This window comes from Ranitomeya variabilis, chromosome 2 (assembly GCF_051348905.1).
Source record: "Ranitomeya variabilis isolate aRanVar5 chromosome 2, aRanVar5.hap1, whole genome shotgun sequence".
Classification (NCBI taxonomy): domain Eukaryota; kingdom Metazoa; phylum Chordata; class Amphibia; order Anura; family Dendrobatidae; genus Ranitomeya; species Ranitomeya variabilis.
The window spans coordinates 482,058,828-482,080,430 of record NC_135233.1 but is presented as its reverse complement, the minus strand read 5'-3'; the positions used below and the strand labels follow the sequence as shown (position 1 = coordinate 482,080,430).

Below are 21,603 nucleotides of genomic sequence, written 5' to 3'. Positions count from 1 at the left end.
GCTGGCACTTTGGAGCAGAGCGTGCAGCTCCATGTGTTGCTATGCAGCCGCACGCTCCGCTCCTGAGTGCCGACGCCAGAGCTTGGTTTTCCCATGCGAGACACAGACGTGTTTCTCGCAAATAGAAAAGAGCCCTAAGACACAGGACAGAAAATGGAAAGAATGGTAAAATGACATTTATCAGTGAGCCTTAAAGGGAACCTGTCACCCCCCCCCAGTCGTTTCAAACTAAAAGAGCCACCTTGTGCAGCATGATTCCCATCCCCGCAGTGACTTATGATTTATTCACATTGCGGGGCTGGGATTCACAGGCAGGGAGGCCGCGCAGGCGCAGTCAGCTGGACTGCATATGAGGACAGATGGGCACCGCTCACTGCGCCTGCACCAGGCAGGGGATAAGAGCTCAGGCGCCGGCTACTTTTGAAAACAGCAGTGAGGAGGAGGCGCCCGGCGCCAAGAAGATGTGAGTGACAGCTGTGTGGCGTCTGAAGCAGGTGGGAAACGCCGGCCCACTTGACTGAGGAGCAGGTATTTCAGCCAAACTATAAAACTGATTATTTCTCAAGTTACAGCACCCAGAACTAAAAGAGCCACCTTGTCAGAATGCAGCATTACTGCTGCACAAGGTGGCTCTTTTAGTTTGAAACGACTGGGGGGGGGGGGGGGTGACAGGTTCCCTTTAAGACCTAAACAATGCAACAAACTATAAAAAATTGGGGAAATTGAATAAAAACTGAAGTGTACTTATGATACTGAGGTACTAGACCCATTTGCCATATTTACTGTGTGTAATTAGTAGATTTTCACTTTAGATTTTAACATTTTTACTGCGTTGTTACAGGTCTTATATTTGACGATGTGGGCAGCAATGAGTGTATACAGGTTGAGGAATGTCCTTGCAGTTACAATGACAATATTTATGAACAAGGAGACTATTATTCTACTTCATGCAGGATTTGGTAAGTAAAAGCAAATTCATTTGCTGGTTTTAGTTGGCTACATAATAATAATCTTAAAATAAAAATCTTCATTTTCAACATACATAGTGACATCATATTCCATAGTTCCATAGTGAAAGCTAGCTAACTGTGGACTTATCTGAATCAACTAAATCCAAATGAACATTTACAGAGTTGGAAATCAATATAAATGCTCACCAGAGTGATAGAACAGATAATATGTATACTGTATATCTTAACAAAAAAATTCAAAATATGCATACAATCTTACATACAAACCAGGTCATTTGCTTTCCCGACATCCAGATTCGGTTTAGGGCACCAAGAAGAAGCTGCAAGGTGAATTTGTAAACGTATTTATATAAGTTTGTTGGTAAGTAGAATAAAACCTTCTGATTAAGAAGGTTCCATAAAGCATCATTATTGGAGCCTCTGTGTCTCCATTTTTCACTTATTTTTCAGAATGAAAGAAAAGAGGGGAAGATTATTAATGGTACAGCCGGTTGAAAAGAGTTATCATATGTATTGGTACTCTGGTGAAATAATTAATTGATTTCCACAGCTGTGCTGCTATCTTAGGAAGCAGAAGATTCACATAGTTTACAAAAATCACACATTATGTTATCTCATTGGTTATTATTAGCTTCATTAACTGTTTGATATTGCTGTAAATATGACTTAAACTTCTGTGCAGTACCGGTGCCCCAACTTAGCACTAGCACCACCAAGTCCAGCCTACACGTTGCCTCAGCACTAACTTTGCCATTTCTGTCTCAAGGACCCCACAAACCCACATCTATGCATTCCTGGGCTCCCAGCTTCATACCTGCTGTTGCTGAGCTTTCCTTTATCCCTGCTCCACTTTTTAGGACATCAAAGGTGTTCTGGCCATATCTGGCATCCAAAGCGGCACATTGCGATAAGTTATTTTCATGTTATCCCTATTTTTCTTTCACACACACTGTGTGGCCTAGACTGGCACACTTTCCTTGTGGACTTCATACTTCACCCTCTGAACACTGCACACAGACTGAACAATGCCCACACCCAGGGCTCTATACAGTATGTAGTCTGGATCACTCCCGTTCTTCAAGATTCTTCTTCATGATCAGTTATTGCTCAGTCATGCTTTAAGTACCAATTATGAACATTGATGGTGCCAAAACCTCTGTCCACTGTCCAAACTGAGTAGTATTTACTAGAATTGCAATACAGACAGTATCTACTGACCAATTTATACTATAGACAAAGCAAACCACTTCTTTCTGACATAAAGCACATTATAATTACAATAGATGAATATAAAGTAAAAAGTTGGAATAAGAATAAGCACAATAGGGTCTTATCCAGGTAAAAATAAGGAGACCAAAGAAAACGGTAATCACCTGGTGTAGCTGTGTGACCACAACCAATGTGAATGCTTGAAGCTACTGAAGACCCTTTGCTTAAATAACATTAGAAATGGAATGAATGGGTTAAAAGTGCACTTCCAATAATATGATGGGAAAGAAAAATGGGATCCAGGAAGGTGGTTTATTAAATTAATAAGCTGCCTTCCTTGATTCTGTTTTCCTTTTCCATCATATTACCAGCAGTGCAGTTTTAACCCATTAATTCCATATATGATATTAAATTAATAAATGCATTATGTATTGCTTTCAGTATAACAGATTAGGTTCTTAGTAGAAGGAGAAAAAACAATAACTTCAATACAATTTTTACGCCATGTTTGGTCATCTACTTCACAGGCACCTATTAAAAACCTACAAAATGCAAAATGTTGGGGTTATCATTGTATATTTTTCTCACGTGTTCCATTACTCATGGTGAACCAGAACTCATGGAGATCGACCTAATATAGTCTGTAAATCTGAAACTGAATCTGAAATGTCTAAAAGCACGATAGACCACATAAACTTTGAAGTTAGGCCTGCAGTTCACGTAGGCCCGTATGAAGTGGGTACCACCACTTACTCTCAACATCGGTTTCTGCAGTAATTGAAGTGGTCACGTTTGTAATTCCCTTTCGGGGCAATTTGACGTGGCTTATATTGTATAAAAAGGAAAAAAATGTAACAAGAACCTGAATACAGAGACAACACCTAGGATCTAATTATTTGGCTGCATTTGTCTTTTAAAGTTGATTACAGATGAGATAACCCCATTGTGTGGGACAAGTATACAGTATTCAGCTCACCTTCTCCATCTTCTTTCACACAAATTGAAATGACCAGATTACTCAGAAAGGAATGCACTACACTCTGGCCAGTCTGGCCCCACCTGTCGATAGAACACCCATTGAGGCATGACTGAGATCTCTGAGCCATCCATACATTCTCCTCCCAGAACTTTCAGTCCAGTGGCTGCTTGTCAATATCGTGACGTTGTGCATATGCAGTAGATCTCTGCCTAAGTGCCAGAGACTTGCAGTCAATGTGGATGCCCGAAGTCGCGGTATTCACATGCAGCCATAGGATGCAAATTTCTGGGAGGAGAAAGTAAGGACGGCTCAGAAATCTTAATCATGCCTCGTTAAGTGTGCTACCTGCAGACAGGACAGAATTGGTCAGGGTGTAGTGCACTCCTTTCTGACTAGTCATTTGAATATGTGGCAAAAAACATTTGATAAAGTGAGCATCAGTAAATACTGCAAACTTTAAAGGACAAATGCAGCAATTTAATTTAAATATAGGCATTGATCTTGCTGTCAGGTTCCCTTTAAAGTGCTTCGTGAGTGTCACTTCTTCGCTAATTACTACCGATGAACAAATCTACTAATATTTGATTTGGCAAATCCACTCGAATTTGGTCAGGAAATATTTGTGTGCTGCAAAATGGGTTAACTTTATTATGTACTGAGGTCTGAATAGTCAACTTGTCCCACTACGCACACATCCAGCCAAGCAGCACCTATCCAGTTCGGTCTTCGGGTGTCCTACCACATCAATCATCTCTGTGCTAACTAGGGCTCAAAATTTTATGATGTCATCCCACGCCTCACTGATACAGTGGTTAGGCCTTATGTTTTGACACCTGGCTAGTGCAGAGGGGCTGAACATACAGTGACATGGTGGAAAATGACGCCTGATGAACAGAACAGAGAGGGGTTGCTGGACAGTCAAGAGCTAAGTCAAGTGAGCATTATTTTTTTTATGAATCGCCCAATTTACAAATTCACCTGAATCCACAAATTTTATAAAATTAAAAATTAAGTTAATCTATTTTAAATTAATAAAATTATCTCTACTAACTACATATTGAACTATTAGTCGTGGAAAGTAGAGCAACAACATTGTCTTTGTACTTTATTCTTGTAGCCAACACTGAAATATATCTACGGTATACTTGTTTGGAGTAATTCTGGATATACATATCTTCTTATATAAGAACCATACAGGTGGATATGTCGCCACTTGGATCCCACAGTAAAAATATATGTACAATATACAATAGATGCTGTACTAATCCAATCTATATTTGCAAGATCTTTTAACTATGCTTTATATACAGTTCATGTTATAGTGGCAAATGGAATTGTACAGCTATTCCGTGTTCTGCAACCTGTTCTATAGAAGGAGGATCCCACATATCAACTTTTGATCAGCTGCAATATCACATGCATGGGGATTGTGAATATGTGATTTCTAAGGTATGACTATCTTTATATTTCTACAATAATTTTACCCGAGAAGTTGTGGCAGAAAAAATTTTACTTTTTATTTTCTTTTGCCTTATTCCTCACACTTTTTACAGGTATTAGCATGAGCCGGTTTAGCTACAATCATGCATCATGCAGTATTGAGAATCTCTCCCCCCCATGTGCTCATCCACCTATCCATTCTCTCTTTCCCCATGTTCTGACTTCTCCCGTCTGTGCTCTCTTCTTTTATTTGTCTACCCCATGTGCTATCCTCCTTGTCTGCTGTCGCTCTCCTTCCTGTGCTGTGTTCTCCCCTAATGTGCTGTCCCGTTTGAGCTGTCTCCTCCCTGTGCTTTGTCTCTCTCACCCATGTGTGCTTTGATCGTAGAGGATACATTTTATGAGGTAAAATATTGTTTAAACAGCCAGTGAAATATTTTACCTGACAAAATGAATCCTCTGTGATCCCCTGCTGTAATGTCAGTATTGTCTTTTGCTTCCTCCCCTGCCCAGGAGATGTGGTATGCTCCTTCCCCGGTCAGACACAGACAATTTTTAAAATGAGCTTTAATTCGTGGGAAAACCCCTTTAATGTGACCAGCTTCCTCTGCCTGTAGACACGACGCGCATCTGCCACCGGGTTCAGCAAAATGGTTCACTGCGCAAGGCGCAGTAAATCACACCGCCGCCATCTTTGTGCAGACAGATAGCGGCGGTCACATTAAACTGTGCTACTCCTGTACAAAGATGGCGGCAGTCAGCGAATCATTCGGCTGATCCCGGTGGTGGCGTGTTCGCGACGGTGTTCTGCTGGTGGTACCACACAAGAGTCTGCGTACAGCACACACAGTTTGTGTGTGTGTGGTGCGTACGGAGTATACAGTGTGTGTGTGGTGTGTACAGATTGGGAAAATTGTGGTAAATTTCTGTGCTGCTGAATCACTAGAATTCCAGAATTATTAGTACATGTGGTGTTTCCTGATGAACGAGTCTTGAATAGTGATGAGCGAATATACTCATTACTCGAGATTTCTCAAGCATGCTCGGGTGTCCGACGAGTATTTTTTAGTGCTCGGAGATTTAGTTTTCAGCACCGCAGCTGAATGATTTACATCTGTTAGCCAGCATAAGTACATGTGGGGTTTGCCTGGTTGCTAGGGAATTCCCACATGTAATCAAGCTGGCTAACAGACATAAATCATTCAGCTGCGGCAATAAAAACTAAATCTCCCAGCACTAAAAAATACTCGCAGGACCCCCGAGCATGCTCGAGAAATCTCGAGTAACGAGTATATTCGCTCATCACTAGTCTTGAACTCTGAAAGGCATAGAATAATAAAGCCACATGTACTAATAATTCTGGAATTCTAGTGATTCAGTAGCGCAGAAATTTACCACAATTTTCCCAATATGTATTTAACGGCTGGTCCTTCCTGGACTCGTGGATCTGCTGCAGTGAATCCTTTCAATGTTTTAACTTAGCTACATATGGTGAGTGCAATCTTATGGATTAACCTTTTAACTTTCTCAGATAAGACACTATTTGCCCTCTTTCCTTCTACAGTTTCATGTGTGGTGTGGTGTGTATGGCATATACAGTGTGTGTTTGTGTATGTGTGTGTGGTGCGTACGGCATATACAGTGTGTGTGAGTGTGTGGTGCGATGGTGATCCGCTGGTGGTATTGCGCAAGAGGCTGGTACCACCAGCAGTTTCCATATTGAGACACCCATCACTTGGGTGTCCCAATATGGAGGTCGGTGAACTTCCACCGCTTGGAATTCTGGGATCCGGACTCATCTGGACCGAACAGGATGGGAAGACATTACAAGGTAAGTATATATTAAGATATATATATACAGTATATATACAGTATATATCATATAAAGTCATCATACAGGAAAGAATGTTTCTTAACCTTGTTTTTCATGTAAATTCCAATTTTTTGTTGATTTTGAATTTTTTGTCAGTTCTTAAACTGGAGTAAAAGTGTGACATTATTCTCGGCAACGATCTGGGAGTCAGAGATGCTTTCAGGGGTTTTCCCCATCCTGCGCTCCTTCCATTCAGCACTTTTTCCATCCATTTCAACGTCTTTGTAGGGTCTGCAGGAAAAATGCTTGGATTTTCCATTGTCTCACATTATACTCGTTGCTCGACTTCAGCATTTATGCATTAGGATTTACTCGGTTCAAATAAATGAGCATCCGAGCATTTTAGTGATCGCTCATCTCTATATGCATATCATCAATTTTTAATTGAAGTGCTTTACGGTATATGGAGTGGTTTTTCATCTCATTTGTCATGCTTTTTGCATTTTTATGGATTTATGTCTGAAAAAAAATCATTAGAGTAATTGGTTTTGCTTAATTAATTATTTAAACAAAACCTAAGATAAAAACAAAATGTTCAAATATTCTGCAGGAAAATAAATAAATAAATAGGAATAGTGCATGAAAATAACAGGGGACTTAGCATAATTTTGATTAAAAAAACATAAAAGCCATACCACCGCATTAAGGTTACCATATTTCAGACAGTCCTAAGCTATAGTATTAAAACCTTACCATATGTCAAATTAGTTAAATGGGAATATTGGCCGAGCAGGTAAGAGACTCCGACTAATGGACACTCAGCCGCGGGTAGCTATGTAAACGTGATTTATTATTTGCAACATTTTAAAAAGGTCTGAGGTCTCTCCAGACCTCAGAGAATAATAAGCATGCAGAGAAAAATAAAAAAAATATGGTCAACCAGAGCTCACCTGTCCTGCTGCAAAGACCTGTTCCAGTCCAGTTGTCTTCTTCTTTAGTGCAATCAATGGGCTCATCACTAGGCCATCATCAGATCAATTCTTAACATGAATTAGATGTGGAGGAACGCCCTTATAAGTAGAGGTGCATCAGAGCAATGAGCCTGCTATACTAGGTATACGCTGAAAAGCTGCTTGTTACCGTGAGATGAGTGTTCCCATAGCTCAACTCCATCGCTGCTTCACGGACCGCGGCACTCAGCACTTTCCTGTTGCAACTAAGTTGCCCCAACCCCATGCACTTTTCTCCTCTCACGGTACCAAGCAGCTTTTCAGCATATACCTAGTGATGGACCAAAAACGTTCATAACATTTTTTTGGATGCATAATAAAAGGAACTTCTGTTTTGCACATACCGAGTGCCAAGTTTATTACATTTTATATTGACGGGTTGGATACCTGACTTGGGCACCAACAGCACTACAGTCTTAGAGTGTAGCGCTCTTCTAAACCACTTTGCTGGTTTTGCCCAAAGCAAATAGCAAAAAAATGGGATTTGGAAGAATCTGATTTTTTTGGAAAAGTTCTAATTTGATACAACTCAAATCTATTCACTCATCTCTGCTTTTGAAAGAAATGGAGAGTAAAGAGTTAGATCATGTTGACAGAGGTTTTCGGAGGCAGAAAAATCTGACAAGGTTTTTCAAAGGAATCCATTTCATGAAGTTTATTAATCACTATGATTAAAGTTATGTATAAATACTGTAGTTTCTGCACAATTTATGACATTTTAAGTCTTTATTTAAGTAAAAAAATTGCACAGGCTGCTTAATAAATGTGGATCTGTATTGATAATATGCTCTAGTATATGCTAAATCTTACCTTTGCTTTTAGTCCTCAGTTTACTCTTCTAAAATTGCTTCTGTTCTGAATGGAAGTAAATTAAAAAATCAGGGAACGTACAGACTTTTTAGATGTTATTGTATTTTTCATCCTAAAGGCCCCGTCTCACTAAGCGATTTACCAACGATCACGACCAGCGATACGACCTGGCCGTGATCGTTGGTAAGTCGCTGTGTGGTCGCTGGGGAGCTGTCACACAGACCGCTCTCCCCAGCGACCAACGATCAGGGGAACGACTTCGGCATCGTTGAAACTGTCTTCAACGATGCCGAAGTCCCCCTGCAGCACCCGGGTAACCAGGGTAAACATCGGGTTACTAAGCGCAGGGCCGCGCTTAGTAACCCGATGTTTACCCTGGTTACCAAAAAAAACAAACACTACATACTCGCCTTTCGGTGTCCAGGTCCCTTGCCGTCTGCTTCCTGCTCTGACTGAGCCGCCGTACACTGAGAGGAGAGCGCAGCGGTGACGTCACTGCTGTGCTCTCACTTCTCACTGTACGGCCGGGAGTCAGTGAGAGCAGGAAGCAGACGGCAAGGGACCTGGACACCAAAAGGCGAGTATGTACTGTTTGTTTTTTTTGGTAACCAGGGTAAACATCGGGTTACTAAGTGCGGCCCTGCGCTTAGTAACCCGATGTTTACCCTGGTTACCAGTGAAGACATCGCTGGATCGGTGTCACACACACCGATTCAGCGATGTCAGCGGGGCCTCAACGACCAAAAAAAGGTCCAGGCCATTCCGACACGACCAGCGATCTCGCAGCAGGGGCCTGATCGCTGGTACGTGTCACACATAGCGAGATCGCTATGGAGGTCGCTGTTGCGTCACAAAACTTGTGACTCAGCAGCGATCTCGCTAGCGATCTCGCTATGTGAGACGGGGCCTTAAGAATAGAACTGGTGGAAATTTCCAGAACACAGTTATGAACAGAGTCTTAGATGCGACACATAGACAAGTTTTCAGAAATGTTCTAATGAAATGTATTTATTTCTTAGGATTGTATCACTTATCTTTATACTATCTTGGGTGACTTAAGACAATGTGGATTAAGACAGACAGAAGTCTGTCTTACAAGAGTCACCATTTACTTAAATAATGCCCCAACGGTAAGTGATCTGCTCATAATTTAAGAATATTTTGAATGCAAATTCTATCATCAAAACTAGATCTTAAAAAAGGCAAAGAATGAAAACACAAATATACTAGACGTTTGTATCACTTTTCATTAATAAAACACTCTTTTCCTAAATCTAAATGAACTCCTTTTAACACAACATTGGCAAGTAACAAAAATATACTGTAGATAAACATTTTTCTAAACAAAATTTGATATGTTAAAAAAGTTTCCGCACACATTCAGTAAAGCCCTCTAGTCAAAATTACTGACTTGGATTAAAACCTACAGAAACAAGTAAATTCAGTGCTGGCATATTAAAAGTAACAGTAGAACATCAAATAGGCATTTGGCCAAGCTTTTGCACCTTTTCATAATTTTTCCAGTATTACGGACATTCCATACCTACCATACAGACATACTGTGTGGCTGTTATATGGTCCTTGATGAGAGGGATCCCTGGTTATTCCAAAAAATGCACTATTTTGTTGGGAGAACTTGTGCATCTCTCCCTTCTCTAAAATAAATGTAAGTGAGAAAACATGAAGATTGTGAAACAATCAGGTTGTGCTAATCTCAGTGACAAAATCTAGACTAAAATAATAATACAGTACCCAATGTGATCATTGATATGTTGATATGTGCAAACCAGTATTGATTATTATTACTAGTAATGAGTGAACTCATGGATGCTTGGGTCAGGTGGGTTCGGCCAAAGATCTAAAAAAAAGTTTGGTTTGGGTTCCAGAAAGGCACCTGAACCCGAACCCTATTCAAATTAATAGGGGGCCCAAACATCCATTGTTTGCTGTCATCTCCATGTCAGCGTGGCAAACACGGATTCTGATCAGCGGTAAGATCATTATTGCCAGTCAGAGAGCTATAGTTCCCATGCTGTCAGATGACAGCATGAGCCAACAGCTGTGACTGTTGGTAAAAAGGTTACTGCTGGTCGCAGGTATCAGCTGATGAAAGTACTACTCCTGTCAGCCTACATCTGCTGTCGCTGAAAACAGCGAGAGCAGACACTGCTGATGGGAGTATTCATCAGCTGATGCCTGTGCTAATAATAAATAAATAAATAAAAATGATGTGGAATCTCTTTTATTTTTGATAACCAGGATGGGAAAATTTGACAGCTGCGGGCTGCAACCCTCAGCTGTTAGCTTTATCATGGCTGCTTATCAAGAATAGAGGGATCCCCATATAATTTTTTAAGCTATTTAACCACTTAGTGACAGAGCCAATTTGGTACTTAATGACCAAGCCAATTTTTACAATTCTGACCACTGTCCGTTTATGAGGTTATAGCTCTGGAACGCTTTAATGGATCCCACTAATTCTGAGAAGGTTTTTTAGAGACATATTGTTATTCATGATAATGGTAACATTTCTTCGATATTAATTGCATTTATTTATGAAAAAATGGAAATATGGCAAAAAAATTTAAAATTTAGCAATTTTCAAATTTGAATTTGTATCCCCTTAAATCACGCAGATATGTCAAACAAAATAGTTAATAAATAACATTTCCCACATGTCAACTTTATATCAGCACAAATTTGAAACAAAATTTTTTTTGGTTAGGGAGTTTCTCATATTTACAACAAAATTTACAAAACCATTTTTTGGGACCACCTTTCATTTGAAGTCACTTTTAGGGGTCTATATGGCAGAACATACCCAAATGGACACCATTCTAAAAACTGCACCCCTCAAGGTGCGCAAAACCACATTCAAGAAGTTTATTAACCCTTCAGGTGCTTCACAGGAACTGAAGCAATGTGAAAGAAAAAAATGAACATTTAACTTTTTTCACAAACACTTTACTTCTGAACCAATTTTTTTTTATTTTCTCAAGTGTATAAAGAGAAAATGAACCATAAATTTTGTTGTGCAATTTGTCCTGAGTATGCCGATACCCCATATGTGGGGGTAAACTACTGTTTGTGTTCACAGCAGAGCTCAGAAGGGAAAGAGCACCATTTGACTTTTTCAATGCAGAATTGGCTGGAATTGAGATTGGATGTCATGTCGCATTTGAAGAGCACATGATGAGCCTAAACAGTGGAAATCCCCCACAGGTGACACCATTTTGGAAACTAGACCCCCTAAGGAACTTATCTAGATGTTTGGTGAGCACTTTGAACCCCCAAGTGCTTCACACAAGTTTATAACGTAGAGCCTTAAAAATTAAAAAAAAATCGTATTTTTTCCACAAAGATGATCTTTTGCCCCCAAATTTTTATTTTCACAAGGGTAGCAGGAGAAATTAGACCACCAAAGATGTTGTGCAATTTGTCCTGAGTATGCCAATACCCCATATGGGGGGTAAACTACTGTTTGGGTGAATGGCAGAGCTCAGAAGGGAAGAAGCGCCGTTTGACATTTTCAATGCAGAATTGGCTGGAATTGAGATCAGACGCCATGTCACATTTGGGGAGCCCCTGATGTGCCCAAACAGTGGAAACCCCCACAATTGACACCATTTTGGAAACTAGACCCCTTAAGGAACTTATCTAGATGTGTGGTGAGCACTTTGAACACCCAAGTGCTTCACGCAAGTTTATGGCGTAGAGCCATGAAGATAAAAAATCGTATTTTTTTCCACAAAGATGATTTTTCGCCCCAAAATTTTTATTTTCACAAAGGTAATAGGAGAAATTAGACCACAACCGTTGTGGATTAATTTGTTCTGAGTACGCTGATACCCCATATATGGGGGAAAACCACTGTTTGGGCACACAACAGAGCTCGGAAGGGAAGGAGCACTGTTTGACATTTTCAATGCAGAATTGGCTGGAATTGAGATCGGACGCCATGTCGCTTTTGGGGAGCCCCTGATATGCCCAAACAGTGGAAATCCCCCACAAGTGACCTCATTTTGGAAACTAGACCCCAAAAGGAGCTTATCTAGATGTGCGGTGAGCACTATGAACCCCCAAGTGCTTCACAGAAGTTTATAATTCAGAGCCGTGAAAATAAAAATAAAAAATTCCACAAAAATGATATTTTCCCCCCAAATTATTACTTTCACAAGGGCAACAGGAGAAATTGCACCACAAAAGTTGTTGTGCAATTTGTCCTGAGTACTCTGATACCCCATATGTGGGGGGGACCACTGTTTGGGCGCATGGCAGAGCTAGGAATTGAAGGAGTGCCCTTTTGGAATGCAGACTTTGATAGAATGGTCTGTGGCCATCATGTTGAATTTGCAGAGCCCCTGATGTGCCTAAACAGTAGAAACCCCCACAAGTGACCCCATTTTGGAAACTAGACCCCCCCAGGGAACTTATGTAGATGTGTGGTGAGCACTTTGATTGCCCAAGTGCTTCAAAGAAGTTTATAATGCAGAGCCATGGACATAAAAAATCATTTTTTCCACAAAAATGATTTTTAGCCACCAATTTTTTATTTTCCCAAGTGTAACAAGAGAAATTAGACCCCAAAAGTTGTTGTCCAATTTGTCCTGAGCACGCTGATACCTCATATGTATTAGAAAACTACTGTTTGGGCACACATCGGGGCTCGGAAGGGAAGTAGAGAACTAGACCCCCCCAGGGAACTTATCTAGATGTGTGGTGAGCACTTTAAACCCCCAAGTGCTTCACAGAAGTTTATAATGCTGAGCCGTGAAAATAAAAAATAATTTTATTCCACAAAAATTATTTTTTTAGCACCCAATTTTTTTTATTTTCCCAAGGGTAAAAGAAGAATCTGGATCCCAAAAGTTGATGTCCAATTTGTCCTGAGTACCCTGATGCCCCATATGTGGGGGTAAACCACTGTTTGGGTGCACGTCAGAGCTCAGAAGGGAGGGAGCACCATTTGACTTTTTGAATGCAAAATTGGCTGTAATCAATGGGGGCACCATGTCAATCACATCAGAGGAGAAAGAAATTAAATGGCACGTCAGCCTTATTTTTTTGCGGCCCGCCGTTACACGTTAGTAACGGTGATCACAAAACAAGGGTTCTTTGGAGTATCGGCTACCCTTGTCAGATGGCAAATCGCGCTTTTTTCTTTTTTTGCGGTTGCCAGTAAATGGTTAATTAACGCGATCGTGACCCAGCGGTTTGTAAAAAAACAACCTGAATCATGTTATTTGGGGTTTATCTATTAGATGTGACAATTCTGTCACTTTGCCCTGCTCTTTCCACTTGCCCTGGTGTGAGGGCAAGTGGGGTATCGGTTGTGAGGTTAATGTCAGCTGTTTCATAACCGCCCACAGGTTAAAAATAGAGAGATCTACAGTATAGATCCCCAATTACTAACCGCATAGCTAGATTGTAATAAAAGATACAGTCGAAATCCTTTTTTTGAAACAAAGATACATTACATTACATTATTAGTATTTATTATTATAGCGCCATTTAGCGCTTTACATGTGATTTGAAATAAAAATAAAAAGCACAATTATTTCCTTATCTTACACCTAATCCATTGAAATTCTTGTCACCTGTAAAAAACAGAAAACAATAGACAGCCATATACTCACTTCACGCCTAATCCGCTGATGCCCATATCCCCTCTAAAAAAAGAAAACGTAATACACAACTTTCTCTCACCTGTCCGACGTAATCCATATGGTCGCACTGCGATCCGGGTGATTTGGATAGCAGTTACAATGGTGATGCGACCACTATCTCCATCAGCCAAAAGACACTGACAGAAGTGTAATTTCTCCTGCAATGTATAGCGCTGAACTGCAGTGAGAAAGTTCCCCGGAGTTCAAATCTGATGAACCTTGGTGTTCTCACTTGCTGCACGCTTGCTGTGTGAGAACATTCTGAGACAGCTGAGAGCTCATGCTTTTAGTCAGGGAAGGAGCCAATAATCATGGCCCCTTCCTAGGCTATTAATATCAGCCTGCAACTATCTGTTTAGCCTTTGCTGGTTTTTGAGTATAAGGAGCACCCCAGGTCATTTTTGCGGGGATCTCCCCTATAATAACCAGTAAAGCTAAGGAAACAGCTGTTTAGGGCCATTGGTCCATTCCCAGAATATTAACATCAGCCCCCAGCATTCCCTCTGCTGGTTATGAAAATTATGGGGGACCCAATGCTGTTTTTTTCATTTTTTTTTAATCTATTATCAAGTTCAGTAAAATACACACTCAAGGTAACCTTAGTTCAGTCTCCAGGTGTTCCAGCAGCTGGAAACTAATAACCATAAAATGTCCCTCAAAATGTTCCATGAGGTTTCTGGGCCTTGCAGCTGCTGGCAGACCTGGTGGCTGTGAACTCTGGTAACCTGAAACGATAGCACCAGTGCTGGACTGTTGAATGTGAGTGCTCGCTGGCGTTCATCATTCTAGCACTGGCACTTGCAAAGCAAGAGAAACAGTTGCTGTGATGTGACATTACTATTCTTGTTGATAAATTTAAAAAAAAGAAAAAAAAATGCATGGGGGTCACCAGTAAATTTTTATAAGCAGCAGAGGGAAAGTTGATGGCTGAGGGCCGATGCTAATATTCTGGGAAGGAGGCAATATCCCTAATTGTTCCCAGGAGATTAATATCAGCTCACAGCTGTTTGGTTAGCCTTTACTGGTGATTTTATGGGGAGACCCTAAAAAATATGATATAGCATCCCCCCATAATTTCAAACCAGAAAAGGCTAAACAGACAGCTGTGGATTGACATTAATAGCTAGGGAAGGGGCCAGGGAAATTGGCCATCCTCCCTGACTAAGAATATCATCCCTCAGCCACCCCAGAAAAGGCACATTAATAAGATGCACAAAATCTGGTGCTTAGTCTTGCTCTTCCCACTTGCCCTGTGGTGGTGGCAAGTGGGGCAATATTTGTGGGGCTGATGTCACCTTTGTATTGTCAGGTGCCATCAAGCCCAATGGTTATTAATGGAATACGTTTGAAAATAAGCACACAGCATAAATACAAAAAATGTTAAAATAAAAATCAACACCATTTTACACATTTATTTAAAAATAAAAAACAAAGGTATCCTCACCTTCAGTCATTTACATTGAAGCCCTTGTCCCTTATAAAAGACAGAAAATAATAAACAACCAATATACTCACCTTTTGCCTAATCCATTGAAGCCCATATCCCCTGTTAAAAAACAAAAATAATACACAATCGTATCCCTCACTTGTCCAATGTGAATATTAGCAATACTGTCCCACTCCGCAATCCATCTCTGTGATATCTGGTTTACAACTTGAACGGTGCCATGATGTGACCATCCAGACTGAAAACCAGGACACAATGAGGTGCTGCGATCACAGCTCAGTAACTGATGGTCACTGAAAGTCCATTCCCACCAGCTCTTCACTGTGAAGGGATGATAAACTGTGGTAACCTCAATGAGATCACAGCGAGCACTGTGAGAATTTTCTCAATGTGCTCATGGTGATCTCATTGAGGTCACCACAGTTCATCATCCCAGCTCAGAGTGAAAGGAGCCTGGGAACGTAGCTTTGGTGACTTGCGGTAACCTCTGTGACATCACTGCTCATCACTCGCGGCACCTCATTGTGTCCTGGTTTTTAGCCTTGATGGTTTCATCATGGCACCGTACAGCTTGCAAACCAGATATCGCAGAGATGGATTACAGCATGCAGCAGTATTTATTGCTAATCTTCACTTCAGACAGGTGAGAGATATGGTTGTTTATTATTTTTGTTTTTTTACAGGGGACAAGGGATTAAATGGAATAGATGTACGGTGAGTATACTGTAACTGTGCATTATTATTTTTACTTTTATTCTTATTTCATTTTTAACCCCTTAAGCCCGTATGACGTACTATCCCGTCGAGGTGGGGTGGGCCTTAATTCCCGGTGACGGGATAGTACGTCATACGCGATCGGCCGCGCTCACGGGGGGAGCGCGGCCGATCGCGGCCGGGTGTCGGCTGCATATCGCAGCTGACATCCGGCACTATGTGCCAGGAGCGGTCACGGACCGCCCCCGGCACATTAACCCCCGGCACACCGCGATCAAACATGATCGCGGTGTACCGGCGGTACAGGGAAGCATCGCGCAGGGAGGGGGCTCCCTGCGGGCTTCCCTGAGACGATCGGTACAAGGTGATGTACTCACCTCGTACCGAACGTCTTCTCCCTGCAGGCCCCGGATCCAAAATGGCCGAGGGGCTGTATCCGGGTCCTGCAGGGAGCACTTCCGGGTCGGAGCAGGCTGCAGATGAAAGCTGCAGCCTGCTCCGATGAAAGGATGATCGCGGATCTCATAGAGTGCTGTGCACACTATCAGATCTGCGATCTGTGATGTCCCCCCCTGGGACAAAGTAAAAAAGTAAAAAAAAAAATTTCCACATGTGTAAAAAAAAAAAAAAAAAAAAAAATTCCTAAATAAATAATAATAAAAAAAAAAATATTATTCCCATAAATACATTTCTTTATCTAAAAAAAACAAACAAAAACAATAAAAGTACACATATTTAGTATCGCCGCGTCTGTAACGACCCAACCTATAAAACTGGCCCACTAGTTAACCCCTTCAGTAAACACCGTAAGAAAAAAAAAAAAAAAACGAGGCAAAAAACAACGCTTTATTACCATACCGCCGAACAAAAAGTGGAATAACACGCGATCAAAAAGACGGATATAAATAACCATGGTACCACTGAAAACGTCATATTGTCCCGCAAAAAACGAGCCGCCATACAGCATCATCAGCAAAAAAATTAAAAAGTTATAGTCCTCAGAATAAAGCGATGCCAAAATAATTATTTTTTCTATAAAATAGTTTTTATCGTATAAAAGCGTCAAAACATAAAAAAATGATATAAATGAGGTATCGCTGTAATCGTACTGACCCGAAGAATAAAACTGCTTTATCAATTTTACCAAACGCGGAACGGTATAAACGCCTCCCCCAAAAGAAATTCATGAATAGCTGGTTTTTGGTCTTTCTGCCTCACAAAAATCGGAATAAAAAGCGATCAAAAACTGTCACGTGTCCGAAAATGTTACCAATAAAAACGTCAACTCGTCCCGCAAAAAACAAGACCTCACATGACTCTGTGGACCAAAATGTGGAAAAATTATAGGTCTCAAAATGTGGAGACGCAAAAACTTTTTTGCTATAAAAAGCGTCTTTTAGTCTGGTTTCACACTTGCGTTTTTATCTGCATGCGTTTTTTAAAAAAAACGCATGTGTGAAAAAATGCATGTAAACGCGGTAAAACGCATGCGTTTTTATAGAAAAACACAAGAAAACAAGAAAAAAACAAAAAACCCTAACCCTACCCCTAACCCTACCCCTAACCTGAAATACGTGGCACTGAAATACGTGGCACTGAAATATACGTTTATATACGTATATACGTATATAAGTGCCACGATATTTCAGTGGCCACGTATATAAGTGCCACGTATTTAAGTGCCACGTATTTAAGTGCCACGTATTTCAGTGCCACGTATTTCAGTGCCACTTATTTCAGTGCCACTTATTTCAGTGCCACGTATTTCAGTGCCACGTATTTCAGTGCCACGTATTTCAGTGCCACGTATTTCAGTGCCACGTATTTCAGTGCCACGTATTTACGTGCCACGTATTTCAGTGCCACGTATTTACGTGCCACGTATTTACGTGCCACGTATTTTTCAGTGCCTGAAATACGTGGCACTGAAATACGTGGCACTGAAATTCGTGGCACTGAAATTCGTGGCACTGAAATATCGTGGCACTGAAATATCGTGGCACTGAAGTATTTACGTGCCACGTATTTTTCAGTGCCTGAAATACGTGGCACTGAAATACGTGGCACTGAAATACGTGGCACTGAAATATCGTGGCACTGAAATACGTGGCACTGAAATACGTGGCACTGAAATACGTGGCACTTAAATACGTGGCTCTTAAATACGTGGCACTTATATACGTGGCACTTATGACTGTCAGAAAATGTTCAGTAAACGGTTAGGGGTGAGGTTAGGGGTAGGGTTTCAGGTAGAATTGGGGAGCTTCCACTGTTCAGGCACATCAGGGGCTCTCCAAACGCGACATGGCGTCCAATCTCAATTCCAGCCAATTCTGCGTTGAAAAAGTAAAACAGTGCTCCTTCCCTTCCGAGCTCTCCCGTGCGTCCAAAAAGGGGTTTACCCCAACATATGGGGTATCAGCGTACTAGGGACAAATTGAACAACAACTTCTGGGGTCCAAGTTCTCTTGTTATCCTTGGGAAAATAAAAATTTGGGGGGCTAAAAATCATTTTTGTGGGAAAAAAAATATGTTTTATTTTCACGGCTCTGCGTTGTAAACTGTAGTGAAACACTTGGGGGTTCAAAGTTCTCACAACACATCTAGATAAGTTCCTTGGGAGGTCTAGTTTCCAATATGGGGTCACTTGTGGGGGGTTTGTACTGTTTGGGTACATCAGGGGCTCTGCAAATGCAACGTGACGCCTGCAGACCAATCCATTTAAGTCTGCATTCCAAATGGCGCTCCTTCCCTTCCGAGCTCTGTCATGCGCCCAAACAGTGGTTCCCCCCCACATAGGGGGTATCAGCGTACTCAGGACAAATTGGACAACAACTTTTAGGGTCCAATTTATCCTGATACCCTTGTGAAAATACAAAACTGGGGGCTAAATTTCATTTTTGTGAAAAAAAAAAATAATAATATTTTCACGGCTCTGCGTTATAAACTGTAGTGAAACACTTGGGGGTTCAAAGTTCTCACAACACATCTAGATAAGTTCCTTGGGGGGTCTAGTTTCCAATATGGGGTCACTTGTGGGGGGTTTGTACTGTTTGGGTACATCAGGGGCTCTGCAAATGCAACGTGACGCCTGCAGACCAATCCATTTAAGTCTGCATTCCAAATGGCGCTCCTTCACTTCCGAGCTCTGTCATGCGCCCAAACAGTGGTTCCCCCCCACATAGGGGGTATCAGCGTACTCAGGACAAATTGGACAACAACTTTTATGGTCCAATTTATCCTGATACCCTTGTGAAAATACAAAACTTGGGGGCTAAAAAATCATTTTTGTGAAAAAAAAAAATATTTTTATTTTCACGGCTCTGCGTTATAAACTGTAGTGAAACACTTGGGGGTTCAAAGCTCTCAAAACACATCTAGATAAGTTCCTTAGGGGGTCTACTTTCCAAAATGGTGTCACTTGTGGGGGGGTTTAATGTTTAGGCACATCAGGGGCTCTCCAAACGCAACATGGCATCCCATCTTAATTCCAGTCAATTTTGCATTGAAAAGTAAAATAGCGCTTCTTCCCTTCTGAGCTCTGCTATGCACCCAAACAATGGTTTACACCCACATGTGGGGTATCGTCGTACTCAGGACAAATTGCACAACAACTTTTGTGGTCTAATTTCTTCTCTTACCCTTGGGGAAATAAAAAAATGGGGGTGAAAAGATCATTTTTGTGAAAAAATATGATTTTTTATTTTTACGGCTCTGCATTATAAACTTCTGTGAAGCACTTGTTGGGTCAAAGTGCTCAACACACATCTAGATAAGTTCCTTAAGGGGTCTACTTTCCAAAATGGTGTCACTCGTGGGGGGTTTCAATGTTTAGGCACATTAGGGGCTCTCCAAACGCAACATGGCGTCCCATCTCAATTCCAGTCAATTTTGCATTGAAAAGTCAAATGGCGCTCCTTCCCTTCTGAGCTCTGCCCTGCGCCCAAACAATGGTTTACACCCACATATGGGGTATCAGTGTACTCAGGACAAATTGCACAACAATTTTTGGGGTCCAATTTCTTCTCTTACCCTTGGGAAAATAAAAAATTGGGGGTGAAAAGATCATTTTTGTGAAAAAATATGATTTTTTAATTTTACGGCTTTGCATTATAAACTTCTGTAAAGCACTTGTTGGGTCAAAGTGCTCACCACACATCTAGATAAGTTCCTTAGGGGGTCTACTTTCCAAAATGGTGTCACTTGTTAGGGGTTTCAATGTTTAGGCACATCAGGGGCTCTCCAAATGCAACATGGCGTCCCATCTCAATTCCAGTCAATTTTGCATTGAAAAGTCAAATGGCGCTCCTTTGCTTCCAAGCTCTGCCATGCGCCCAAACTGTGGTTTACCCCCACATATGGGGTATCAGCGTACTCAGGACAAATTGTACAACAACTTTTGGGGTCTATTTTCTCCTGTTACCCTTGGTAAAATAAAACAAATTGGAGCTGAAATAAATTTTGTGTGAAAAAAAGTTAAATGTTCATTTTTATTTAAACATTCCAAAAATTCCTGTGAAACACCTGAAGGGTTAATAAACTTCTTGAAAGTGGTTTTGAGTACCTTGAGGGGTGCAGTTTTTAGAATGGTGTCACACTTGGGTATTTTCTATCATATAGACCCGTCAAAATGACTTCAAATGAGATGTGGTCCCTAAAAAAAAATGGTGTTGTAAAAATGAGAAATTGCTGGTCAACTTTTAACCCTTATAACTCCGTCACAAAAAAAAATTTTGGTTCCAAAATTGTGCTGATGTAAAGTAGACATGTGGAAAATGTTATTTATTAAGTATTTTGTGTGACATATGTCTGTGATTTAAGGGCATAAAAATTCAAAGTTGGAAAATTGCGAAATTTTCCAAATTTTCGCCAAATATTCGTTTTTTTCACAAATAAACGCAAGGTATATCGAACAAATTTTACCACTAACATGAAGTACAATATGTCACGAGAAAACAATGTCAGAATCGCCAAGATCCGTTGAAGCGTTCCAGAGTTATAACCTCATAAAGGGACAGTGGTCAGAATTGTAAAAATTGGCCTGGTCATTAACGTGCAAACCACCCTCGGGGCTTAAGGGGTTAACATAGACTAATTACTATACAGTTATCACAGCTGTGTTGTGTGAGGCTATGTGCACACGTTGCAGATTTTGCTGCGGATCCGCAGTGGATTGGCGGCTGCAGATTCGCAGCAGTTTTCCATGAGTTTACAGTACCATGTAAACCTATGGAAAACAAAATCCGCAGTGCACATGCTGCAGAAAAAAACACGCGGAAACGCTGTGTTGTTTATTCCGCAGCATGTCAATTCTTTGTACGGATTCTGCAGCGGTTTACACCTGCTCCATAATAGGAATCCGCAGATGTAAAACCGCAGGTGGAATCCGCACAAAAACGTAGAAAAACCACAGTAAATCTGCAGTAATTCTGCAATTAATCCGCAGTGCGGATTTACCAAAATCAGTGCGGAAAAATCCACACACCTTTCCGCAACGTGTGCACATACCCTAACAAATTCTTAGTAAACATGCATTCTGTGTTA

At 41.0% G+C, this 21,603-nt stretch overlaps 1 protein-coding gene across 1 annotated transcript in view; it reads left to right on the top strand.

The window, feature by feature from the left end:
• The window catches only part of LOC143803852 (mucin-5AC-like), a 394,146-nt gene that overhangs the window by 198,079 nt on the left and 174,464 nt on the right, over window positions 1-21,603 (top strand). The window contains exons 10-12 of the mRNA XM_077281617.1: window positions 842-959; window positions 4,470-4,608; window positions 9,252-9,362. Coding sequence (XP_077137732.1) covers window positions 842-959; window positions 4,470-4,608; window positions 9,252-9,362 — 368 coding nt within the window. The remainder of the gene's footprint in view (window positions 1-841; window positions 960-4,469; window positions 4,609-9,251; window positions 9,363-21,603) is intronic.